The sequence below is a fragment of the Oxyura jamaicensis genome, chromosome 2 (genome assembly GCF_011077185.1).
Source record: "Oxyura jamaicensis isolate SHBP4307 breed ruddy duck chromosome 2, BPBGC_Ojam_1.0, whole genome shotgun sequence".
NCBI lineage: Eukaryota > Metazoa > Chordata > Aves > Anseriformes > Anatidae > Oxyura > Oxyura jamaicensis.
In genome coordinates, this window is record NC_048894.1 from 153,714,303 (window position 1) to 153,742,045 (window position 27,743).

Here is a 27,743-nt window from a genome sequence, read left to right on the forward strand (position 1 = left end):
AGAAACGCAATGACAGCTCCTCTCTCGTTCCCCAAGGGTGCCGTGTCTGCATGCCCAGTGCTCACACTGCTGTTTCTGCGCTGAAATCACAACCCTGGATTGTCATTTGCCAGCAGCTGTCTTATATGGGTATGCTTGGCTTGATCACTTGTACAGTCAGCCTAAGAATAGCTTCCTCTTTAACATCTGATTTCTCTTAAAGGATAAAAATAAAACAATCAGAGCCTGGATATAAAAGAGCAAACTGCTGAACACTGCACCGCATGCATCTATGTTTAATGAGGGAAAATTTCACTTTACGAGGGGCACAAGTTATTTGTGTCTACCATATTTGGCCTCAAGATGAGTACTAGGCTGCCACTTCTTGGTCTGGCAGCTATAAATGACTTTTCTTGTTACAGAAAGCTGATTAACCTAAATGATTCGATTTTTATCATCATCCTGGTGGGCCTGCAGCCTGTGACTACTTTATTTCTCCCAGTTAATTCCCAGGAAGGATGGAGGGACCATCAAAGCCAGAACCATGCCACGATGGTCCTATGGAGTAGGGGTTGTGCCTGGCACTTGACCTCAAGAGCAGACTACAGACCTGGGCTGGTGTTAAGTGTAGCTTGAGAGTCCTGGGACTGTGTCAGGCAGCCTAAGAAAGATCCTTTGATTAGATGTGTAAAAGTCATGATATTTCTGCCCAAGAACAGTGTGGCCAGCCCAGTTTATGCTTCCCGGTCTGAATTTCTGCACTGTCAATAGTGAGAAGTAGTCACAATACGTAGCCCAGATGACTTGAAGAGAGGCTATAAATAACGCTGGATCCCTTTCTTTCTCGCCTCCTTATTTGCACTCCGCTTTCAAAAAGCATTTCTTCAATATTGAATCCTCATAGGACATCTGTGGTACATGGCGCCATTTTATGAAACAGATTTTTTTTTTTCCTTTTCAGAACACAAACAAACAAACAAAAATCCTAAATACCCAAACCAATGGGAAATAAAATGTGATCAGCATTTTGCCCAGAATAATCAAACTGAAGGATTCACTAACAGAGGAAGAAATGCTGAAATCTAGATGGCATTTTTCTTTTTCTCCCTGCACACAACAGGCCTTTTCCTGTGGTGCCAGACCACCTGTCACCTTAATATGAGAAAGTTCCTGATTCAAAAATAGCAGAGTGTGCCGGAGCCAGATATGAATTAGCATGTACGCTGAAAAACACTATTAAAGCCAAACCTTCAACCAATTACTGGGGGCTGCAGCACAAATATCTGAGTGTTCAAGAGGCATCGGTGCCAGACTCCTGACAAAACCTAGCCCTGCAATGTGCTCTATGGCCGAAATGATAGCACAAGGTAGGGTGAGAACCCTAAAGGACAATCAGTAATGTTTAGGTTGGAAATGAGGAGACATTGCTTCTCAGAAAGAGCAGTCAGGTATTGGGAAGGGTCGCCAAGGGAGGTGGTGGAGTCACCGTCCTTGGGGGTGTTCAAGGAAAGGCTGGGCCTGGTGCTTAGGGACATGGTTTAGTGGTGACATTGGTGGTAGGGGGATGGTTGGACCAGATGATCTTGGAGGTCTTTTCCAACACTAATGATTCTATGAAATCTAAAGTTCTATATATATCTGTGATGCAAGGCAGCCCAACATCAGTTCAAGCCATAAAGCTATGAGACAGGTGTGTAAGTATTTTCCTCCTCACAATTAGGGAGTGGAGAACATGATGCTTTGGGATCTGATGCCCACTACTATGGACATCGAGTCAGCAGGAGGAGGTCCTAACACCCCCTACATCTTGAAGTTAAACGCCATCTTGTCCCAACAAACCACAAGAAGGATAGGGCTAATCTTACCATCTCCATGGGTTTAAGCTCACCACAAGCACTCAATCAAATTCAACAAGACAGTCTGAGGGTAGGAGAAGGGAATTGTAATAATTTTTGCTTTATGCCCAAGACACCAAGCCACAGGTTTGCCAGATGTTTGGGTTTATGGCAATACTGAGAGGAATCCTCCTGAGTCCCAGTCTCCTGCCCTTGACAAGGGTCTGTTGTCCCCCTTGAAATGGATTATTTGGCAGCTTAGTTTGGCTTAGCTTGATTTGGTCTGGTAATTCTTCCCCCATTCTTTCTCTCTCGCTCTTCTTAATTACATTTGATTTTTCTTCAGAAAAGAATTCTTTTCTACGGTCATATTTTTATGGGAATTTTAATGAGTCGCTTGGCATGACATTAATCACTGAAGATTTAAAGTGTCTTTAAATTGTATTTTCCTTCCTCTTGAATGCCAGCCACACATTTTTGTTTACAGTGAAATGTAAGGGAAAAAAATCCTTCAGCCTATTTTCCTCAGTGCTAATTGGGGGTTTATTACTGCTTCATTTGCTTACAATTGAATCAAACAAAAACCTCCATCCCTTTTTCATGGTGCTGCTAATTGGATTGAGTGGGTTATAATGATATTACTGTATATACATAAATGAACATTTAAAAAATAAATAAATGAACATTAAAAATATGCCTCTAAGGACAGAGACTAAGTAGTTGACTGCATACTTCTCCGAAGCAGGTTTTATAGCTATGTGCGCAGCTCATTTCTGCACTCGGATTAACACCAAAACCAGCCAAACACAGTACTGCTGGAAGGGTCCGAGGACAGGATTTGCCACAGAACTGGGGAGACTAAGGTGCTTATTTGCAAGGGATTCTCTTTGAAATTTAGCACACCATTTCCATGAATCCCAGGGAACGCTGCAGGCCAGGGTGCCTGCTGGATGTGCCACTGCAGCTGGCATTACAGCTGGCTGCTCTGGGCAGCTAAAGGAGGGAACACAGGCTTGAGCTGTCCAGTCCAACTCTTCTCATCAGTTATAAACTCAGCATTTGTTCTGTGAAAATTGCTGTTTAAAACAGCTAAGGGATGCCAAAAAAAATATTTGTCGCATTTGGTGACAGTTTGTGGAGAACATTTGATATGGTTCTTATCAATGTAGCCCCCAAAATCATCTTGCTTCTTTATCTACATCAAGATTAACCATTGGCACTGTCTCAGATTCCCCCCTAGATTTTTTTTTTTTATATATTTCTGTTAATGTGTGGAGTTTTTCTTTTTTATTTTTATTTTTTTTTTTCTAAAGAAAATAAGCTTTCCAAATTCACAGCAATTATTTTAGTCTCATTTAATCTCTATGTAACCCTAGTGTTGATCTGATTAGGTTACACAGATGCTTTAGAGCAGACATCTGACAAAGACACTGGCCCTTTATGAGTAGGAAGCTGTGCCCATGTTCAGCTTTCCATTTTGTGCAGCACTTCTTAAAGTAAACTCAATTTGTTAGCCCTAAGTGCACTACAGCTGTTTCATGGACAGTCAGCACCAAAGTCTGCTTCGTTAACATCTTCAAAGAATCAGAGGCTCACTGAATAGTTGAGGTTCAAAAGGGCTTCTGAAAGCCACCTGGTCTAATGCCCCTCCTCTAGCAGGGCCACCTGCAGCAGGGTACCCAAAACTGGACTCCAGCTGCAGGTGAGGAGAGGGGAAGGATCACCTCTCTTGACTTGCTGGCAATACTTCGCCTAACACAGCCCAGGATAGCAGGCACATCACTGGCTCATGTGCAACTTGGTGACCCCAGCACGTCCTGGTGCCTGGGGTTGTTCCTCCCCAGGTGTAGGACTTCTGACTTCTCCTTGTTGGACTTCATGAAGTTCATACTGACCCTTTACTCCAGCCTGCTGTACTGGGTCTGCCTGGATGTTAACTTTCCCTGCAGCAGCCCATACAGTGCTGCGCTCTGCACTTGTAGCTAGAACAGCAGTGGTATCACACCAGTGTTGTGTCTGCTGCTGAGAAGTGCTGGCACAGCATCAGGACTCTCTCTGACCCTCCTAGGGGGTGGCAAAAAGTGAGAAAGAAACATCACCAGGACAGCTGACCTAAACCAACCAAAGGGATATTCCATACCATATGATGTCACACTCAGCAATAAAAGGTGGAAAAAGGAAGAAGAGGGGGGGGTGGGCTCTCGTTGCGAAAACATCTGTCCTCCTGAACACCGGCTACGTGCGTTGAGGCCCTGCTTCAAGGACGTGGTCAAGCATCGCTCATTTGTGGGAAGTAGAGAGTCATTTCTTTCCTCTGCACTTCCACATAGCCTTTACTTGTTTTGTTTTGTTATTCCCTTTCCCCCTCCCTCTTCCCCTTTCCCTTTTTTCCCTTTAGTTGAATTGTTTAATTAATAACAATATTTCCTTAATAATATTTTTTTCTCTCTAATTAAATTATCCTTATCTCAACCCGTGAGTTGTTCTTTCCTTTACTTCTTCCCCTCCTCATCTGAGGAGGGGGAGTGAGAGAGCAGTTGTGGTGTTCAGCTGCCTAGCACGGTAAAACCACCACACCTGCCCAGGTCCCTCTGGATGTCAGCATGACCTCTGGGTTCATGAGCCATTCCCCCCAGTTTTGGATCATCTCTAGACCTTCACTCTGCACCATTGTCCAGATCTTTAATGAAGGCACTGAACAGGATTGGACCCAACACTGACTGACTGAAGGTTTTCTTCTAACTCCCAGGAACTTGGGAACAGAAAGGCCAATACAGATTTACAGTCTTTATACAGATTTACCAGAATAAGAATCTGACACCTGAAGAAATATGAAGTCATAGGAGGAAAAAATACAACGGGGATGGAGAATGGTTAATTCATATTTCTTATCATACAAAGTTTAAAAACACCAACTGAAATGCTTAGGCAATAGAGTTCAAGCAAGCAAGTGATGTTACTTTTTCAGAAAGCATATAACCAAAGTACCAGCTTACTGCCACAGGACGTAACTGTACCTGAAAGTGGAAAATTGTCCATGTGGGGTTTACAAGCAGTTACAGGAGGTACGGGAATCTGATAAGCACAAAGATCTTGATGAAGTCTTTGGCTCAGACAGTCAGGTTATTGACTGCTAGAAACTGTGAGCAAAACACTCCCTTGGCACTCTGTGTATGGGAAAAAACCTTTCTCTAAGCTTCCCCTGCGTCAGAGACAGGGTCATAACCAGGCAGCCCTTTGCAGTCACAGTTCTCATGTGTGCTCTCATGTAGTTTTTGTCCTTAAACATAGCAGATGAAGGACACTCTCTTGAAGTTTATTTAAATTCAGAGGTCTAGGTAAGTGATTCAATGCTGACCTCACGAGACATTATGTGCTTTGCTTTTTTTCTTTCCTTTTTTTTTTTTTTTTTGGGTGGTTTTTTTTTTTTTTTTTTTTGAATGATGTACCAGATTTATCAAAATGCACCTTGAATGTAAATGAAAAAAATTGTATTGAATAAATTACAAGAGGGTTAGGTTCATTGAGCTTGTTTGTAATTTACTATGGAATTGCTAGTAGAGAAAATCTATTGGTGACACTTTATATTTCACTGGAACAGCGATCTAAATAAGATGTAATACAGTACATTGAATTTTTATGTACTTACCTGTAGTTGCATAATAAAGCATGAGTTATGACACAAGTGTGCTTATGTACAGTAGTTAATAGTCACTCATGTCAGTTTTAATAACATGCTGTATGGAAAGATGCTGCCTGAGTGTTTTTAAAAATAAAATATGTTTAACCCAATGTTCACATATTAATCTCCTAGAAGCTTGACACTAAATTATTACTAGCCCCTTTTGCCTTGGGTGCATACACAAATTGTTGTTTAGTTACTGTAGGGCTGCTCATCATAAGTGCAATGCTGCAGGCACTAAGTTTTTTTTAAACCTGTGCTGAAGCATTTATTTAAAAGTAATTACACATGTCTATATTTCAGAGCAGGTCTGAGAAGAAATGCAGTTATACCACAGAATAAAGACTGACATGTTCCTTGGTCCTGGTTTCATCCTATCTGACTGTACATGTCCAAATGCCACTGGTTAGGGAACAGCTCTTTGGAGAACCTTGTTTTGCCAGGGGCAAGAGCTGGTTCACACCTCAACCAGACTGAATTGGTCATAAAAATTGCCTTGTTGTCTCTGTTGACTCAGGACTAAAGACAGCAACTGGGGAAGAATAAATCTTGGGCAACTACGCCCTCAAGGCTTTGCTTCTAACTACATGCACTGATTTGCCAAATGTAAATCTGGAAGAGATTGGTAAAGACCAGACCTTGCATGGAGCAGCAGGCTTGCCTGGACATCAGCCCTGCTCCAGAGCTTGGTTGTTGCAGTGAATAACATCAACATAAAGGCTCCTGCTTAAAACCACTAACTGGTTTAGCAGTAGTTAATTAGCTAACCTAATGAGAACTAGGCTCTTTGCATGAGCTTCCACTGAACCATGTACACACACCTTTAGTTAATAGATAATTGAGGAAATTTAGATAATTAAGACATGACTCCAAGACGATTCCTCTTTTTTTTTTTCTTTTTTTTTCTTTTTTTTTTTTTTCCAATGTCTAGATCATTTCTGCAATGCAAAGCAGTAGGATCATCTGCATCAGCAGACATGAGTGAAAATGCATAGGCAGCAGCTTTGTTCAGCACAAAGATGACTTTTTCAAAGGGCTCCCTTACAAAATGGAATCACACCATTAAAATACCCTGTACTCCAACAGAAAATAAATAAATAAATAAGTGGAGAAAACCACTTGAGAAGACCATAAAAACATGTGGCAAGTTCTACTGATTGGGAGCAATGAAGCTCAAGCTGAAAATGCAATGCAAAGTCCAATGGTTCTGTTAAGTACTTCAAGTAGTTAACTAGCATGCAGACCAACAGTAAAACAATGCTATGCCTTTATGACATTATACATTGAGTTCAGACATGTTTTATGAGGACGAGATGAGGGAACCACTGAGTAAGGGTCTGTGTGATCATAATGGTTCCTTTTCTAGCCTTGGGTCCAATTCATTCATTTTAATGGCAATGTTCCTGGTGACTTTAGCAGGGCTAAGATTTCATGCTGCAAATTTTTTTCTCTGACCAGTCACGAGCATTGCACAAAGTGTGATATTGTCTCCTAAACCAAGCCAAACTGAGCATGGCTATTAGTAAGTGCTCAAGGGCAAAAAATTAGCTTGTGATTCAACAACCAACACTTATAGCCAGTGTGGATCCACCCCAGCTGTTGAGATCACCACTGCTGTATGTTTCTGTCCACTAAAGCACTGTGTGTGTTCCTGAGCCTGATGGATGAATTGTACTGCTGATATATACTGTGATACATACGTGGCCAAGCCTTTACACTGCTCCTGTTTCACCCAGCACAAACACTGTATGCACTTTTCTTCAAATGATGTGAAATTGGAGTTGCACAAAGCCAAAGCACAGAAGCTGGTGGCACAGGTGCTGCTGGCAGGAGGTCTCTGACACCAGCTGAGCAACACTTGTGGTGTTGTTCTGAAGAAAAGATGCTCTCTCATTTATTTTCACCTCCCTTTACTGAGGCTAAGTGGCTTGATTTTCAAAGGTGCTGAGCCTCCCTGGCTCCCACTGACTTCAGCTGAAACGACATTTCTGGGACCAGCAGGCCACTTCACCAAACCATGAAACCAACCTCAGCCACCAGATTATACAGCCTCTTTCCTTAGTCTTTCTTCTGCTGAAAGTATCAGGCCATAACTCCTCCATGAGCAGGTGCAAAATTACCCTGGGCATTAATCACCCCAGCCTCACCATTAGAGAGACCATCGTAAGCCCTCTCTGAATATTTGTTCCCTCGAGTCTGCAGCAATAACACAGCAAGTTGGCCTTGTGCTAAAAGCTCTGGCCAGGCCAGGAAACCCAGGCCCATCTCCTGGCCTTGCTGCAATCATTTGGTGTGACCTGGAATAAATCACAGCGACTAGACATGTCCTGCCAGCTAACTTGATTTTCACTTGGAAGTGACAGTGTAAAAAAGGTGCTGTTTATTCAGACATCAGGATCTGCTTGGAACTGCTGCAGGTGGCTGGCAGTGTGGGGTGCCAGCACTGCTGGGCATCTCCTTTTTTTGTTGTACCTCATTGCAAAAAGGCATGGTCTTGCACGTTCCCAGGTACCAGACACCTGCACGCAGACGTGGCTGCCTTTCTCTCTTTAATCATACAGTAGCCAGAGAATTGTTCCTCCCATGGTGAGCTGTAAACAGCATATCAGGTTCAGTGTGATCTCACCAAGCCCCCTACTAAATGCTGCTTCCAGAAATACAATCTTCTCCCAAGACCAAATTGAGGATGCCATTAATGTAATCAAAACTGTAACCACAGGCTCACTGTGGCCTAGGGCCTTGTCATATCAAGCTACACAAAAGCAGACAGATTAGGTGCTATGTTTAAATACAAGGAGCTATATATGAATACAGGAAAATCGTTAGTAACCAAGGCAACTAATTGTGATGGAACTTTTTTTTTTTTTTTTTTTTTTTTCATAACGAATACCAAAATAAGCTAAAGAAGGGGAGGGACAATAGAAAAAAAACTACACCATTTACAAAAGGAGACTCTTTTAACAGTACTTGGAGCATCACATTTCAAACTTCACAGAGAAACACAAATAAACAATATTACAGCTAAGAATTCATGGTCAGCCACCCTGTTCATGCCAAAGGCCAGCCGGCAGTGGTAGGACTGACACACAGACATAGGACAGAGGCCTGTTCCCTGCGTGCCACTGTCCTGGTTCCCACCACTTCACAGATATGGGAGGTTTCCTTCCCTTCCCTTCCCTTCCCTTCCCTTCCCTTCCCTTCCCTTCCCTTCCCTTCCCTTCCCTTCCCTTCCCGTCCCTTCCCTTCCCTTCCCTTCCCGTCCCCTCCTCCTCCTCTTCCTCTTCCTCTTCCTCTTCCTCTCCCTCTTCCTCTTCCCCTTCCCCTTCCTCTTCCTTTTTTCTTCCTTTTTCCTTTCCTTTCTTTCCTTTCCCCCAACCTCCCCATACAGGATCTCTTTCCATGAATCCTCCTTTCACTCTCTCCCACGATCCCCATCTGATAGCTTCAGTTCTTGTACCGGAAGAGACAGTGACGAGTCAATCCCTGTGCTACATACCCTTTATAACAAATGTTTTACGTGGAAGCCACTCATTGTGAACACGCAGGGTGTGAACACACGGCTGATGCAACGGAGGTCGCAGTGCATGTTGCACAGACACACGTACCCACCAGCAATTGCTCATCGCCCCTCGCAAGGCACATGGGCATGATATGCCAGCTCTGAATCAGAGCAAAGTGACAAAGGGCTGCGTGATGGAAAGGCTGGTTTGCACCTCTTGCATCCTGCTTCTGCACAATTAACATCCAAAGGGCATTAGGCATGGTGAGGAGAGCAGGCTGCATGGCTTGTGGCACTGGGGAGGGGATGTGTTGAGAAAACCCAGGAGCTGCAGCCAGACGTGCGGTTTGGTGTGGGGTCCTGCTGGGCTCCTAAATCTCTTGGTTCAAGTGGAAATACATCCCGAAGGTCCTCTAACAGGGAGCCAGGGTCATAACTCTATGTGGCATTAGGCAAGTGCTTATGTTCAGGTTTTTTAGTGCCAGTCACACATGTACCCAGGCACAATATTGCACCAGTATTAAACAGGAGGAAAAGCCCTCATAAACTCTGTACTTGAATTCCCTTGGAGATCACCTGCGTCAGCCTCTTTTCTTCTCCCCAGCAGACCAAAAGCTTTGATGTTTTTCTCAAGACAGGGATCTGATAGGAACCACTCGTTAAATATGTGAATTTTTGAAGTAATCACATTTTTTTCACCTGTCTTAAAATTTCTGCTTCCAGATCCAGACACAGCTATAGCTGGCAGTACAAGGCTTCCTTGAAAGCAAAAATAACCCAGGGAAAAGTCACTCCCATGTTTTCAACCATCAAAAAAGTGCTCAATTATCCCTTGGGAGAAGGGGTAGGAAACCTCAGATAGTGAATCCATATTGCTTACCCCTTACTGGGTAAAAGAAGGACAAAATTGCTTTATCAGCTGCTATTGTCCAGAGACTTACCTGATCCTTTCAGATATCTTCCCCAGGTTTCACTGACCTACTCCTGCCTCCCCATACAACATCTGCTTTTATTCCTCCACAAACCTCGCTGCTTTCAGCTTCAGAGCTTCCTCCCTCACTGCTGTTACCTTCCCTCTCTCCTTTTGGTTCAGCACTCTGCAAAGCAGAGTGCTGGAAATGTGGGCAGCAGCAGGAGGACCTGGGGTGCTGAGCAAAGGCAAGCTGCGAGTGAGCTTCTGACCTGCTGGGGGACTAGAAACATCTCTATGGGGGTCAGAAATACACCAGTGGCCTCCTTGTGACCAGCTGGTCTCATGACAGCGTTTTGCTTTAGCTTAAATAGACCTCCTCTGTTCAGGAGATGTTTCTAGAGAGCCATCTCAGCTTCCTCAACATCTCCTTTACCTCCTCTAGCCAGTATACGCTCTGTTCCCTGGACCTGCTCTGGTCTGATCCTGTACTTCTTCAAATTTGGTGAGGACAGCTGTACACACTATTTTCAGGCACCATTTAACCGATGTTTTAAATAATAGAGTTAGTACTTGGCTATGGTGAATTAAAACCAAAACAACAAACAAAACAAAACAAAACACACACACATTTTGACTAATGCATTATCATGGATTTGCTTCCCACGGCCTCTTCACACTGCTGACCCATAGCCCAGCCTCTCTGCTCAGAACACTCACTCTTACTGTCTGATTTTTTCCTTTCTTGCTTCCACCTCTCACTTTTTCTCCTGAAAATCTATACGTTCTCTCTAAAATGCAGCTCCAAAGGTGAATGTGTAGAAAACAATCCAGGCTTGAAGCAAGTGCATTTCTATATTTAGCAGCAAACGCTTCGGGAGTGCTGCCGCAGAGCCTTTTTAAAGAGCTGCACCTTCGGAGAGGTCTTCACGGAGCCACTGAGCTAGAAAGCAGTGGCGGGGGGGTTGTCTGCAATTCAGCATTGTTAAGCTTATAACTCTTAAGCTTATAGCTGGAGGCAGAGCAGAGGGACATTTGCATGGTTAGCTCTGTTTCTTTTCTTCCTAGAAACTGAAGGGAAGGAACACAGGGTGAAAAATTAATGCCAGAGCTAAAAAAAAAAAAAAAAAAAAAAAAAAAAAAAAAAAAAAAAAAAACATCGCCTGCCTGTAATAGCACGCTCTCTCCATTTCCCCATATAACCTGGTTCCAACAAGCACCGAGACACATTGCATGTCCACTGCCATGACTGACAGCTTAACAGCCCTGTCTGAGGCTTTTTTTCCCAGAATAGACACGAATATCCAGGTCCACTGTACTTACACCAATGTAATTGTGTCCAATTGCATTCTGTTTACCTAAAATTGCCTCTGACACTCCTACTGGCAAGGCTCGACCTCGCATCCCCTCCTGGTTGACCTTGCTGGTTGTGCTAATGAGCCCAACCCAATCTTCTCAAGAGAGTTTATGTATGCTGGAAGAAGTCTTCCTAACTCGTGCATCAGCCAGTTCACTTGTGTGCAACCAGGGGTCTAAATCCTGCCCTTCACATTTATTAATTTCAACACGGTTTACTAATTTCATCTTTGTCTGTTGGGTGGACTCTGTGAAGATATCTCATTTGCTATGAGTCCATGCAAATGAGGTTTCACTGTTCTGCAGAATCTTTACTAGACCCTTGTAAACTGATGTTAAAAGTACGTGGCCAGCACAGCACTCTGCACATTGCATAAGATAAAGGAAGAAAGTGAGAACTTTGAATATTGTTAGTTCTAGAGAGAAGCATTTTGTAGAAGTTTTCATTCCTTGGGGTGATTTTAATGAGGATCAACATCTGTATGCTGTCATAGAATCATAGAATGTGTTGGGTTGGAAGGAACCTTAAAGATCAACTAATTCCAACCCCCCTGCCATGGGCAGGGACACCTACTAGACCAGGTTGCTGTCAATTATTTGCATAAGTATGGGACACAATGAGCATAAACCCACTGCCTAGACCCTCTTTAATTTAAATCATTAGATAAGTATTAGTTAACAGTCAGCTTAAAAAAAAAAAAAAAGACAAAACAAAATGAAATTTAAAAAAATCAAGATTTTCCTAAGCAAATATTCCCTGAGACTTCTCTTAAAAAAATAGTTGTTCTTCAAGAGTCAGTTAAATTTTCTGTTCTCTAATTTTATTCTGCCATTTGATACCTGCATCATTTTTATTCTTCTGTCTCTTGTCACCCCAAAGCTGGGTGCATTTGATCCGAATGAAGGCATTTGTACGTCTCTTATAACCCAGCAAACCATCATCTTTGACCGAGTGGCCATTGATGTCAGTGAGACCTTTGCCTTGGTCCAGATTTCATGGGGATCCCAGGATTAGGTTCACAGCTGGCAAGGCACACATGGGGCTTTGCAGAAAAGCACTACAACTGCAAAGCCAGAGTTATTGGCTTAAATGCCCCTTACTCAGCAAAAAGAGTGTTTCCCTGGGTGCAAGAGCTTTGGGGAGATTTCAGGATTCTCCATCACTTTTTGAGTTTTTGTCATAGTTAAGGTGAGGAACTTCCCACTGATTTCTGTAGAGAAGTTGGCATCACCACAACAGCATCTTGGGGCTGTCTGGGGGTAAGAAGGAGAATTAGGCTGTCAGGAGCAGACTTCTCACAGCAGGACAGCCTATTTTTGGGAGGTGGAAGGGCAGATGCCAGCAAACCACCCCAGCCATGTCAACATCTCAGTCCCTTTCCAGCTGCTTGTCAGAGGTGATGGATATCACCAGTGGTGATGGAGAATGAGGCATGCCAGACAGGCAAATTACATTGTGCTTCCTGTAAAGGAGTCCTATTAAGACACGGGTATTTTTAATTTTCCTCTCCTGTTTTGAGATCTCTGACAATGGGCAGAGAGGGTAGGAAGGAATTTCCCTGTTGTAATGTGGATGATTTGTGTTTTTTTTTCCTCTTAAAAGCTAGAGTTAACCACTAAAACAGAGAAAATATTAAGTTTGATGGGCAAATGTTCCAAGCTGCCATGTCATGTTCAATGATAGGAATTTACCAGTACTTTCAAGCACAGAAACATCTGCAGAAGTGGGTGGAAGGGAAGTGCTTTGGGTGCACAGATAATTATCGGGATTGTTACATGATAGATGGGGCTATTTTCTCAGTTCTGTGCATAAAGTCATAATGACTTTATCCCCATGAAGAGCTGTGACATCCAGCTACTGCAAGTAAAAGGAAAGATCATTGCTCACTATCAGCCAGAAACTTCAATGTCCCCCTTACTCTAGACAGGAATATAAGGACAGGAATATTTGTTTATTCAATATTCATTATTTTCTCTATAGCCTGCAAAAGATAAGGATCAAGACCTGCAACTACCAGTTATATGGTAAAGGGTGGATAGGACTGAGGAACCTACATGTCCTTGTAAATTCAGTGTCAGTGGCCCTATACACCACTCCACACACATTGCAATTACCAGGAGGGTATTTTCTTTTTCAATATCTTTTTTGATTTGTATATTGAATCCCAAATATTCAGAAATAAAGAGTTTTCACAGGAATATTTGAAAAGATTTGGTGTTAAATAGAAGCACACATCTACAGAATTGCCCAAACCCATAACAAGGGAGAGAAAAAAACTTTTTCCCCATCATATATAAACATTTTGAGTTCATTGTCCTTGACTTTGTTAAAATAGTTTTTATCTTCTATTACCTTACTTTTATGCTTGGACTGAGGCCATATTTTTGAAATTCATGTAGATAAAGTTATTGAGTATACTCAGTGTGAGTGAAGATCATAATAGCAAACTATAAAAGTGGAAGGTCTGTTTATTTGAGTTATATTTCTTTATCTATTCTGGAGGATAGTACCAGCTCTAGAATATATTATGCTGCTGAATGTACTTGGGCCCACTCAAGGTTATAGAGTTCTCATTCTCCTTCACGTTGCATTACTATTCTCTTCAGCTGCGTAATGGCTGTTGTGATCTGAGAGAAAGAGAAAGCATATTTTTGGAGAACAAGGTTTAATGCAGAAATATGCCAGCGCACCAGCATTTAAAACATATATACAGTTGAGTACAAATTTGATGGGAGGATAGAGTCTAGTGTGTTAGTAACAAAAGAAGCATTCATCAGTTTCAGAGGAAATTAAACTAAATTGACATATGTTGCACCAAGTTTTGTAATCAGCTCCAGCTCTTATGCAGTGGTTTTCATCACTAGGTCACTAAAGCTGTTAGAAATTGCTTGAGAACACAGGGGAGCCAGACTAAACAATCCCTGCTTGTAGCAAGACTCCCATATGTTCTTGACTAAGAATATGTGCCGTCCCTTGCCCTTTTTCCCATTGAAGTTACATCATCTTGGGTAGGATATAACATATACGGATATAATATAATATAATATAATATAATATAATATAATATAATATAATATAATATAATATAATATATACGGATGTTGCCAATAAATCAGGTTGTTGGCACTGCAATCAAAGGAACCATAGACATCTTGGGGACTTTAAGTAAGTCACATCGCCCCCCCCACCCCCCCTCCCCATTTCTCTACTAAGCATAGAAGACCTTGTTTGGTACTCCAATATTGCTGTAGCATCCAGTTCGACCTTCAGCCAGAGTTTGTAGATTCTTTTGTAATATAAAGTTTTGTACCATAATATCACTTGATCACCTTTCTTGCTATCTGAACAACTCTGAATCCTTCCCCAGCTTGCACAAATCATCTCTAGTCCTTATGCAGTAAAGAGCTGATTCAGTATCTTGCAGAGGGCATTCATCCATTCAGCACGATGGGGGTTGCCTCAGCATATCAGTGGTGTAGTAAATACTACTGCATACTTTAGTTTTACCCTGCTAAAGAAATATTGCTGGTGGTCACCACTAATGTCTAACATGGGACTCAGAAAGATTATCTACATATTTCACGTGAATATTCCTGAAGATCTTCAAGGCACTATTTATCAATGGTAGTCCACTGTTGTACCAGTTTACTGCTTCTGGGAAACATTTTCAGCATACCTTGCAAATCATAAGCATTTTCCAGTTATTCGTGGAGAAAAATCTTTCAGATTTGAAAATCTTTTATGTGTTTCTTCCTGCAAGAGGACATAAGGCATTGCTGTTTATGAGATCTGGAACAGTTGTGGCTTTGCCAGTGTGTCACTGTTTTTGCATTTTGCTTACTTTCACCCATTTGAACAAGCAATAAAAACAAGAGAAACAAATAACCTATGATGGACTGCAGTTCTGATCTGCTTTACACAAAGTAATAGAAAGAAAGAACAGGATTAGAACACATTCAGGACTATCTGTTGCATTTTAGGGTCCAGAGGAACTAGATATTTATGTTTCCTCCCACTGGAATAGGTCAGGAATAGCTCCCTGAATTTTAGCTGGTTTAGACTGTACTATTCTAAAGGTTAGAGTCACTACACATTCAGTTAGGATGTCCTTGAATGTACAGTTCTCACCCTATTTTGCATTAAGTCCCCACCAGGGTACCCATAAGAGCAAGACTGCCTTCTCAGATTTGGAAATGGAGTGCTTGGAATTCACTAAAGGTCAGATATAAGGAATTTAGCTAGGAATACTCGTATGATTTAAATCCCTGTCCTGTTTGTATTCAGATATGAATAAATCATGATTTTCCTACCAAAATAAGTCCTAAACGGAATCACAATCACAATCTGCCTCTTTAAATCTATCGGCATCCTTTCAGATCAGAGGAAAATCTGCCTGCAGAAAAGTTTGCCTGAAACCTGCATGGTTTAAAAGCTATTACTTGCTATGCACCTCATGCACAGAATTGCCTTCTGCTGAGAAGTACAAGGAGCACAGTCTGTATCTGTTTTTAAATAGTTTGATATCACTTGCATTGTTCAAATAGATTTTATGACTTGTTCTTTTGCTCTAGTAATGATTTGTTGTTCTATTGTGTTTCATTAAGCTATTATTTGTAAAGTGTTTTGTGATGCATTGCATGAAAGCTGCTACATAAGCAATGTCATGGGCTGGAATGACAATTCAGGTATCAACAGGCAAGGATTAATGATGCTAAATATTCAATACAATTGTTCCTTTCCTTAAGTCCTTTGTTCTGAGGGAGGGGTAAATTAAAATGAGTGAGTAGAGAGTTGTATATAATAGGTGTAAGCATTCCTGCTGATAGAAGATTTAAGAGGAGATCGAAGAACATGAAAAATAACTCCAGATATTATCTATTTCAATGTGGCTACTATACGTCATGTAAATTACTCAATAAAATAGGACTATACAAGCTACAGAGCAAAACTAATAACATATCAAATAATCCATTTGCCAAATATGGAAAGAAAAAAAAAAAAAACAAGAAAAAAAAAAAAACAGTTAAAAACGTACACACACACTGACAACATCCTTTATCATCTTCACCACAAACCCTAACCTACAGTGTGTTTGCTGAAGTGGACTGTACTACTTGTAAAATTTGCAGAAGGATGTACATTCCTATTGAACCCAGCTCTGTTCAGAGCAATCTGTTGGAAGAAGTGTTCCCCAGGTGAAAAAAAAATAATAAAAAAATCCAGCAGTTGGGTTCAAAATGTTCAACAGGTTTCCTGACTCTGGGACAAGGACAGTCTCTCTCAGACCATTAGGAAGTTTTTATGAATAATCCTAGACAAGCCTTGCACTTTGTGCTTCACAGGCTTGATCATCGTGGCTTGGCTTCTGCAACATCTACCGGTTAGTACAGGTTTTAGTCCTTGTTCCAGGAGCTTCTGCCAGTCCTGAGCAAATGATCACTTACTGGCTTAGCAGCAGCATGGTGCCTCCATTCCAGGTAACTTCTATAACAACTTCAAGTTTCAAGTATTACTTATATTTTGCTAAGTATGTTTTTAGACTTCTGCTCTATTTGGGGGTAAAAATTGCTCCAACCCCAATGTTCTGTTGTTCACCCTTGATGGTAGAAGATTAAACTGCTATCAAATCATCTCTTGCTAGAGAATATGATTTTTAATGTTTATTAATAATAGATGTATTAGTTTGTTTCGTTACCTTGCTGTGTGTAAGTGAGGTTATTCTTGACTATTCAGCCCCAGATCTTCTTGTTCTGTACAAAGGACTACCCATCTATCTACAGGCACCCAACAGAGCAAATGACCTCCACTTACCACATAAGAAACAATTTACAAGATTAGTCCCAAAATAAGCAGCCTTCCAGCACTGCTGGAATATCTTTTCACTGATCTACATGCTTGTTGCTTGTTGCTCCAACCTCATGTCAGAAGAGCTCATGCACATTTCAGTACAGAAAGAAGGTAAACGAGAAAACTTTTTCACTGTGAAAGCAATAAAAAAAGAAAGAAAAAAAAAAAAAAAAAAGGAACAAAAAAAAAGTTAAGGAACAGGTTGCCCAGAGAAGTTGTGGAGTCTTAATGTGTGGAGATATTCAATATCCAATCAAGCATAGAATGGGGCAATTCAGTCTAGATGACCCTGCTTCAGCAAGGGGAATGGACTAGAAGGACTCAAGAGGTGCCTTCCAACCTCAATCATTCTGTGATTCTGTGAAATACTGCCTGAAGGATTGTAGTCTTCAGCAGCCTGAAATCAGTGCTGGGCTGCTGGATCCTCATAGGTCACACACTTAGATAATGAGTTTAAACATTTAGATAATGTGGATTTAGGTGCCACATTTATGTCTGGCACCTCTTTTTATATCACCTTGACAGGAGTGATTAACTTTTTCCCCTCTGTTTCAGCCTGGAATTATTTCTACATATATTGTTTCATTAGATGAGGATGCAAACACCGTTTCCACACTGAATCAACAACCTCCTTTGTGAAGCCATTCCCATTCACTGAGGTTTTCCCCTTGATGACCTCTTCTAAGGCAGATGAATCTACTCTATAATGTTATAAAGGACAAAAATCTTTCAGAAACCGGGGGGAGTGCCCAGTCCTGCTAGTGTTTTACTATATTTCATTAAGGTTATTTGCAGAAGGAAAATGTTTGCATATATGACTCTAGTTAGATACTGTTGTACCGTGTCCCAGACTGCCACTTTCATTCATAGTTTTTGTCTCTTCTGTTAGGTTCTTTAGGCACTGTCTGATACATCTGGAGATTTCTCTTTACTGGTAACTGCAACCGAGAGCATCGGCCTACAGTAAATGTCAGACTTCTTTATATAAGAAAATGCTTTCAGCAGAGGCACACACTTTTCCATACAGCTTAACTTCCAGCTTTGCCTGTTGTTTACCCTCTGCTTCCTAGGCATGCATATGAGTGTCTATATTTCAGCGCTGCAGTGATAGTGATTTATTCACATTACTGTGCCGACTAAATCCTAGACAAACTGAACAACTTGTAGAGCTGACAAATACAACAAGAATGCAGACTGAAACTTCTCCTTCCTTTCTGTAGGGTTCAGATGGGCAATAAAGGGGATGATGGTTCATCAGGTATCCAGTCAAAAGCATGGTCCCTGTGTCTGTGAAGTTCCACGTTTCTTGCCTCCTACTAGGGCAGAAACAATAATAGCTGAGCTGAGGGACGTATACAGGTCTAACACTAATGGTTAATTGCCAGCCCTGCTCTCTCCAGCAGCTGTGTGTTTAATTGGGATATCTCTGAAGCATCACTGCTCTTTGGAGACCGAAGCAATTCGTATCTTGCAGCAGAAGGGCCCTGGACCAAAGCATGACCTGGTTACTAATACAACCAGATAATTATCCCCTGATGGTTAATGTGTATTCATTATAATGTGTATCTAATGCAAATTATTCATTTCGATTTTGTTGTCTCTTCCCTACGTACACTTAACTCCCATTGACAGGGAGATCAGAACAGACCCCCTCCGCTTTCAGTTATTAGCAAGTGTTACAAGGATTATTCTCATTGGAGAAGGTTTCAGGTGCTCTGCAGTGATGTGTCTGACTCATCCCCTGTTGTAGCAAGTGAGGAGGGTTATTTTCACAGTGTTAATATGAAAAAGCATGTGGAAAATGTAATGCTTCAAAGAGGTGCCTTCTGTGGAAAGTCATTGCTAATTAGGTGGTATGTGGGTGTCATCTGGGTCTCTGTAAACCATCGGTCATGCCAATATTTGAATGCTCTGAGGATTTTAGCCTAATTAGGGGGAAATAATTAGCATTTCACCTTTCATAGAGAATTTGTGATTAACTATGAACTAACTCCTTTTAACGATTTTCAGTTTTTCTAGAATTGTTAAGTTCCTTGCTGTTTTCAAAGCTGTGTGCTTAATGACAACCAGAGGGCACAGGGGAGTCTTATTGGCTATCACAAATGGTCTTCATCTCTCTGATCCAGACAATTACTGTCACCACCTCTTTATGCGGAAACACTGTCTTTACCCACCTGAGTTCTGGACTGTATTGTGCTCAGTTCTGCCTCTCGATACAAAAAGACACAGTACCCTGCCTGAGCTAAATAAAAACTGGGAAAGAAACCAGAAGAGTTAACTATTTTGTAAAAAGTCACTTCACGTAATAAATCAGAATCGGGACTACAGGACTGAAGCTCTCAGGCTGGCACCACTGTTTCTCCTGGACAGAAATGTCAAGAGTATGTTATCGTCCTCCCAGTGGATTTTAGAGAGGTGAATGCCAGGATTTCACACTTCTTTTTTCCAATGGCAATAGCCAGACCACACAGTAAGGCAGACAGGTGCGTTAGTAAACTCTAAACAAGATGACTTAAGTACTAATTGTAGTGTAGTCATAACATAATTCTCCTGTGATTCTGAAGACACCTTGTGCTCAGCTCGTTGATGTCAGTTAATTAAAAGCTGTTTCAGGCATGTGTGCAACAGCTGCAATCACACTTCTGATTGACATGAAGTCTTACACATGTTATGAAACAGTTCTGCTCTTGCTGTTGATCAGTTACATTCAATATGAACCAGCCTTAGCAAAGATGTTCTCCAAGTCTACTACACCCTTCCAGCAGTATCTGTCCCTGTGCTTGTGTCATGGCCCTTGCTATCTTGTGATTGACATGGAATTGTGGAATTCATGTCTGGACTCAAAATCCTCTAAATTTGTCAGAATTCCTCTTTCTGCAGGCAGAGTGCAGAGTCATATCATTTTGCCAGAGGATCAAAGTCTTCCTTTTTCTCCTCCACCCAAATGGACAGAAGTTAAACCTCCAAAGCACACTCATCAAGCTGTGCAAGGTCTATCTGAAATCCAGACAAAAGCTGGCTTTAGGACTCTCTGCTCATTCTGATAGAAACTAGAATATCAATTCCATTGGAGCCACAGGACCAAATCTCCCCACATCTGAAATGGGATTCGTATAACATAATTTAGACTATCTTAGCATACCCCTGTATAAGGATCTCCTCCTGGAGCTCCAAAGCATTGGTGGGAGGCATGTGTTGTGGATCCCTGAAACAGTCCCCTTGCATCCTAAGGGGATTTTGGTGTCCTGATTCCATATGCCAAGCTGACAGACCCCAAAGAGGTATACTTCCCCCAGAATAGAATGTGAAGTGTTAGATTAGGTCATTCTGGAAGAAAATACCACTGCCCTGCTCATGCTGTATCATGGCTTTACTCTTTTCAGATAAAAATAGAGCAAGTATATAATTTTCAAGTGTCGTTTTCATTAGAAACACATGCAACCTGGTTCTCAAATGCCTTTGGTACAATGATGTTAAGTGGGACAGAGCACAGCCTTCCTATTTTTATCTCCCTGATGTCTTTACCAGTTTTCTGGCTGACTGTGGGGTGCCCTCTCAGGATTGCTCCGAGAAACTTTGCTTGTATGGAATTTTGGCTGGTACCAGCTGGCAGAATCAGGCATGCCCTGAATCACAGTGGGGGACCTGCAGCCGTCTCCTCTCCAACTCTCTCTGTAGGTAGTATGGACCATATGTTGTCCCTGGCAGGTTGCAACCAGCAACACTAAATGTAGGAGCTGGCAGTGCTCTGCCCTCTCTCCCTGAAACACCACAGATATCAGAGGAGTTGCCAGCCATCGACAGGCAGGAGGTTCGGCCAAGAGCCATCTGTCCATACTTACTTTCTGCCTCGGCCATTGCTGATGTCCAGCGAGCTCCCATAAGCCTGCAGAACGAACTGCATTTGGCCTCATATAAAAAAACTGGTGCTGAGAGGAAGGCGTGACAGGGAGCCAGCAACTTTCACCTTTAAAAGAGAATTGTGCATGGGAGAGGAAATTAGGAGAAGAGGAAGAACAGCCCAACCACCTACCTTGCTGGAACAGAGCTGTGTCACCATATGTGCATGCTTCGGGCCCTCAGGGATGCTGTGCTTGGAAGATCGGTGGCATCTTCATGCAACAAATTAATAATAGTGGTGCAAATAGAGACTGCAGTTTAATTACTATAGAGCTAGTTAGAGGAGGGCCACAAAGCCGATCAGAGGGCTGGAGCACATCCCCTATGAAGACAGGCTGAGAGAGTTGGGGTTGTTCAGCCTGGAGAAGAGAAGGCTCTGGGGAGATCTGATAGCAGCCTTCCAGTCCTCAAAGAGAGCCTACAGAAAAGATGGGGAGATATTCTTTATCGGTGACTATAATGATAGGACAAGACATAATGGATTTAAACTAAAAAACAGTAGTTTTAGATTAGATATAAGGAAAAAAATCTTCACTATGAAGGTGGTGAGGCACTGGCACAGCTTGCTGAGAGAAGCTGTGGATGTCCCATCCCTGGAGGTGCTCAAGACCAGGCTGGATGGGGCTTTGGGCAACCTGGTCTGGTGGGAGGTGTTCCTGCCCATGGCAGTGGGGTTGGAACTAGGTGTTTTTTAAGGTCCCTTTCAACACAAACTGTTCTATGATTCTACTGCAATCTCATTAAAAGCTCAGTAGAGAAGGAAAGAGGTGAAGGTGATGTGACAGATTTTGCTAGCCTACCTAATTTAGACACAATATTGCCTAAACAGTGCACATCTTTCGACTTCACAGCTATGGGAATATACACCCACGTATATGCCACAGACTGGGATAATGCTGTTGGAAGTTTGGAGGCTATGTTTTGGGTCAGCAGACATTTCCCATACACTAAATTACCCTTAAAGATAGGTGCATGAAGTCAAGGGATCATCACAACAGCCTGAAACCTTGCCTTCAATATCAGAAGGATATCGAAAGAATTCTAAAGAGTTGGACTTGAGACAAATAATAATAATAATAATAATAAAATAAAAACATTTCATGGGTGTGAACATCCTTGAAAAAGAAGTGGAAAAGCTCAATTTACACCTGCCCTATGATGGCAGGACATGCCAAATCACCCTCAAATGTCAGAGAAGCAGCTTTTAACTGGTGATACCCATGGGAGGTGGTTGCAGCTCCATGGAGCACCCTTTCAGAAACTCCCTTATTTTTCTCTTCTTAAAGCTTTTGTAGGTTCAAAAGGAAACCTCTGAGCCATAGGGGAGCAAAAGCAGGATATTAGGACCCAAGTGGCTGCTATTGTTGCCCAGGGACACTAGATGGAGATACCGTTAGGGACAGAGATTAGGTGAGGGGCTGTGTCACCAGCCTTACAGGAAAAAACAGAGGGACTAAGTGCCCTCAGCTCACTGTTATTGATGCTGTTGGCTTTAAGTTTTGCTAAAAGCTTTTTGTTTTCAGATCCCATTACAGCTCTATACAGGCCATTAGTTAATTAAGTTATGCCACCAGAGTCTGTCAGTGCTTGGATATGCTGTTATTCACTGCCAGCTCTCTCAGGCTCCCCCTCATCTCCCTCCCCTTCACCCTTTGCCATTGGCACATTTGGAAAATACAGTAAAAATCCAGGCCCTGAGTGAATCAAAGAAGTTGTTTTATCCTTGATGAGGTTGAGCCAACACAGCAGCCCTGTGCCAAGTGCATCAAATCACTATTTCTACATACCTGTGACACGCACATCTTTCGGATACTGAGACCACCATCAGAAGCCATTAAATTCTCCTTCCCTCCTCAAGTATGCTTCTGCCACCCCCACGATAAGAGTTTATCTGTAAAAAGAGGCAACACAATACACGCTAGCCAAGCCATCTGTACTTTGTAGAATGGTGTGCCCTCCAAGACACACAGGAAGAAGCAAATTGGCAAAGCCAAAAAGTGGCTGCCCCCACCTCTGTTTGCCCCAATATGTGTGGCAACACCAACAGTTTCTGCTGGAAACAAACTCCCATGGTGCTTGTTACCATAACTTCTTATTTGAGCTCTGGGGTGTCTCATAGCATCCTAGCTAAAAAAGCTCACAATTACTTCAAAAATGGAAGCAGTGGGCCCATGCTCATGGCCTCTGCACCTAATGAGCAGAGCATTTTAACATACTAACATACTAATAAGGCTCCCAAGACCTTGCACGTACCTGTGTTCAACACTACTGTGTGACTGCACTAGCTTGGCTCTACATTTGATTTCTGTACACCACACTGCCCAGCCCTTTCAGTTTTATGGCCCTAACCTGCTTATTGCTGGTGCTATAGCCCATATTCTCTTTTGAATTCTCCCAGAGATGTCCTGTTAATTGTAATTAAAGTGTGAAAGAGTTATCAATATGAGTAGGCATCTTTAAGGAAAACATGCAGGTGATACTGGAGGCCTCTTAGAACTCTCTCGAACCTCAAAAGAAAGGATTCAAAGTGCTGTGTTGCACTTGATGCTGTGTGGGAAAGTGTGACAGACTGGAGGTTCAAGGCTCATACAAAGAATTCAGGATTGATTATCACCATGAGCTGCACCCTCCACCAACATCAGTTAGTTTTCTTGGAAGTCAGCTGCACAGGGTTATGAAGATTAAATGAGTCTTAGAACAGGACCGAAGTATCAGCTATTACTACAGAGATGAGTGGAGTCAATACAAATGATGAAGTATGTACCACCCACTTAGTCATATGGCATAGGCAACATTTAATTTATAGGTACAAGGACTTAAGAACAACCACAGCATCCTTCCAGGTCTTAAAATAAGAGTCTTCTGCCAGAGCTCCACTGAGGATGTACACATCCAAATAATGCTAAAGCAGGGATTCTGATTCAAAACAAAGAGCTAGTTCACACAGGTCCTGCACAACTTCAGTGAGCAGACCTGGTACAATCTCTGCTGTTTTTGGAAGATGAGCTTTTTTTAATTAAAGGATTAAGATTCTTAAAAATAAATAAATATAAACCAAACTGATCGAGAGCAAAGTACAGAATGAAGCCATACAGATACTTGTTCTCAATAGCTGGAGATATTACAAGCCTAGAACACAACTGATATAACTGGTAAACCTGAAGCTGTAGTATTTTTCTTTTATCAGGGAGCTTTTTATTCTTTGATAGAAGGGAAATGATACAGTCATCACCAGATGATCTGGGCTGCATTTTAGCCTGTGCAGAAACTGAACCCAAAGGCTACTCAAGCAAAGGGAAGAAGCAAACTGCTTCAGACAAGTGACAACATGTTGTACTCAGACTGCTTCTTATCAGAACATGTAACAATTTAGGAATTTGCTTCTTACATTTTCTAAGAGCATATTTTTAGCCTCGCTGACTAAATTAGCTACCTTTTCTCCTTTCTCAGTGTCTTTATTGCATACCACTGACAGTAAGAAAGCAGAATAATCCAGCACTTTTTCCTTATGGGACACAACTCAGGGTCTTTGTTGTCTAACATGATCTCAGGTGAGTAGGCTTTCTTTATCAGATCACTGGCTTTATGAACTCGTGAAATTAGTAACTCATGGCTGTAGCATTACTCCTCCTAAGGGTGAAAAAAATACTGTGTGTGGGAGTGTTTGAACAGGAGGAGAAAGTGGGGAATGTTGAGAGGCTAAGATGCAATTTGTTTGCTTTTCTCACAGCCAAGAAGTTCCTTATTATCAGAAATAAGACTACATAAAGTAAACTGATTTACTGACATATTAATTGAAAGGACATTAACTTAACAGACTGCCTATCAAGGAAGTGAGAGGACAAGGAAAATGGCAATAGAGACTCTAAATCCCACTAAATTAAAACTCAGAATTTGTATTTTCTGAGTGCTAGGTTCAAACTCTTCATACAGCTTTAAAACAGAACTGATCAGGCCTAATTCATCGTTGCCTCTTCTTATTGACATATTTTGCAGGGTATGCTTGCTGGTGCAGCGTGCCTCAAGCTCTGCTGAGAGCCTATGCTGACTTTTCAGTGACAAATCATTCCCTGGGGCTCCATTTCAGAGCCAGATCTCTTCAGTGATTTCATAAATGACTTGAATGTTGACGTAGAAGGTGTGATGGGTAAGTTTGCAGGTGATATTAGACTGTGAGGACCTATTGACTCTGTTGAGGGTAGAGAGGCCTTGCACAGAGATCTTGACAAATTAAAGCTGGGCAATCACCAACAATATTAACAAGCGCTGGATTCTGCAGTTGGGAAAGGGCAACCCTGGCTGTACATACAGACTGGGAGAGCAGCCCCATAGGATTAGGGGTTTTAGGTTGATGGCAAGCTGACCATGAGCCAGCAGTGTGCCCTAGCAGCCAGGAGGGTCAACGTGACATGGCGTGCCCCAAGTACAGCATTGCTAGTCAGTTGAGGGAAGGGATTGTCCTGCTCTGCTCTGCACTCGAGTACTGTGTGCAGTTTGGGGTGCCACAGTTTAAGAAGGACATAAAACTATTAGAGAGTGTGCAAATGAGGACTACAAAAATGGTGAACGGTCTGGAGGGCAAAATGTATGAGGAACAGCTGTGGTCCCTTGGTTTGTTCAGCTCAGAGCAGAGCAGGCTGAGGGGAGGCCTCATGGCGGCCTGCAGCTCCCTCACAAGGGGAGCAGAGGGGCAGGCGCTGAGCTCTGCTCTCTGGGGACAGTGACAGGACCCGAGGGAACGGCATGGAGCTGGGACAGGGGAGGGACAGGCTGGGGGTTAGGGAAAGGTTCTGCACCCAGAGGTGGTCGGGCACTGGGACAAGCTCCCCAGGACAGTGGTCACAGCACTGAACCTGCTGGAGTTCAAGAAGCATTTGGACAACACTCTCAGAAATATAGTTTGATTTTTGTGTGGTTCTGTGTGGAGCCAGCAGCTGGACTCAGTGATCCTTGTGGGTCCATTCCAGCTCAAGAGATTCTATGATTCTGTGATTAGTGGCCAGACACACAAGGAGATGCTGTCCCAGGTTTCTCAATGTTGAGTGTGTTCAGGATACCATAAGACCCTGAAATTCCTCAAGAGCTGACCATGAAGCTGAGAGCAGCCATCGCTGCAGTCATAAATATTTAACTGCAACTAGTCCTACCCTAAGTTTAGAGACTTAGTGAAAAGTAAAACCACAAGTCAGAAACTCTTAAATAAAGATCCAGTACTTGTAGTGCTTTAGACAGATTATTCTTGAATGAAACTACTGTGCCTTACCACGCTCTTTCTAGTTAGTCAAAACACAGAAGGCCATGTAGTCTATCTCCCTGCCCTAAAACAGCATAAGCACTGCCTAAAATAACACCAGACACACCTGATAGCAGGAAAAAGCTGAAATGCAAAGACTAAGGCTCTGAAACCCAAGGGCTTAAAATTAGGCACTTCAATCAATGCTTTATATTAGAGGTTTCCTCCCTGTTGGGAATGACATCTCTCCCCCAACACTTCTCAGTCTTCACTCCGATACCACCCTTCAGCTATGCCAGTATAACAAAGTGGGGATGAGGGACCTGGGCTGTGCCAAAACATCTCCTCCCTTTTCCATTTTCTTGTTTCATGGGTTTTGACACCATTTCAATGTGCAACCCCAGAAACCGTTGGAGGAACAGAGCACTGGTGGCTGAAAGGTGCAGACAGAAGAGAGGTGGTTGGGAGGCTCTACTGCTGCATGGATAAAACCATGCCCTCATCATGTCCACAGTGGCTGATCCCAGAGCCAGACTGCAGTGAATACCTTGCAGTTATTACCTTGAAGTGATGGGCTATGACTGATATCAAGCACCTTGATGCTCAGCATGCAAAACCTTTCTCCATGAGCTGGGTTTTCTCAGGCCACTGTGCAAAGCCCAACTGATCTCAGAGTGCTCTGATGTCTCCCCAGCCAATCTGACCCCAAATGCTCGCTAAGCACAGCACCAAGTGCCCTATTTTGCATTGCCTGTAACATCCCAAAACAGAGTCTGACTTCTCAATTAGTCTGAGAAAGGTCTGTAAACTTGAAATCCAAACTGATGGACTGTGAAATCCGTATCACGTTGTCACCCACAGCACACTCTCTCTGCTCTGCACAGAGCTATAAATAGACTTTCATTATTAGCAAGCAGACAAAGGCAGCTTGGAAGATGTTCCACACTGACACTACTCCTGGCTTACTGATTTCTTGTTTTCACCTTGATAGAGGAGTGAAGATGGGGACAAGCAGGGAGGGGCTGCTCAGCAGCAACAGAGCTGAAATTGCTTCTTCCCTTAATCGGGATTATTTCTGTGAGATTTTTTTTTCTCTCTTATTTTTTTTCCTTTCTCATTCTCTCCCCTGGAGCCAAGAGGCTCAGAATACATTACCCAGTGCAACAGAATACATTACACCCACCTCCTGTGTTAGGTCATCAGTTTAAGCTCCCAGACTACTAACTCCCAACAATGCAGTCATTAAACCCCTACTGTTTTCTTTCTCCCTGTTTTATTTCTGTTATCAAAAAGAGAAGATGATCTTTGCTTTAACCATTTAAATGTCTTCAGGGAGCTACCAACTTGGAAAATATGGAAGGACTTGAATCTTTGGGGAGGAGGCAAATTCCATCATGTCAGTCTCCTTTCCATAGTGCAGTCTTTGCAAAGATTGAGCCTGTAGGTGCCTTTCAGAAAAAAACGAATCCATGACAAAAGCAGCTGATATCCCACAGTCATA

The 27,743-nt window shown here is 42.4% G+C and overlaps 1 protein-coding gene across 2 annotated transcripts in view; it reads right to left on the bottom strand.

Moving 5' to 3' along the window:
* Window positions 1–21,358, bottom strand: part of LOC118162406 — a 65,350-nt gene extending 43,992 nt beyond the window's left edge. The window contains exon 1 of one of the 2 annotated variants that reach the window (XM_035318530.1): window positions 21,143–21,358. In XM_035318530.1, the coding sequence (XP_035174421.1) occupies window positions 21,143–21,169 (27 nt within the window). In that variant the 5' untranslated portion in view covers window positions 21,170–21,358. Of the gene's footprint in view, window positions 1–9,936; window positions 10,067–21,142 lie in introns of those variants that run through there. The other variant, XM_035318531.1, reaches the window with a different exon arrangement.
* Window positions 21,359–27,743: the final 6,385 nt, after the last annotated feature.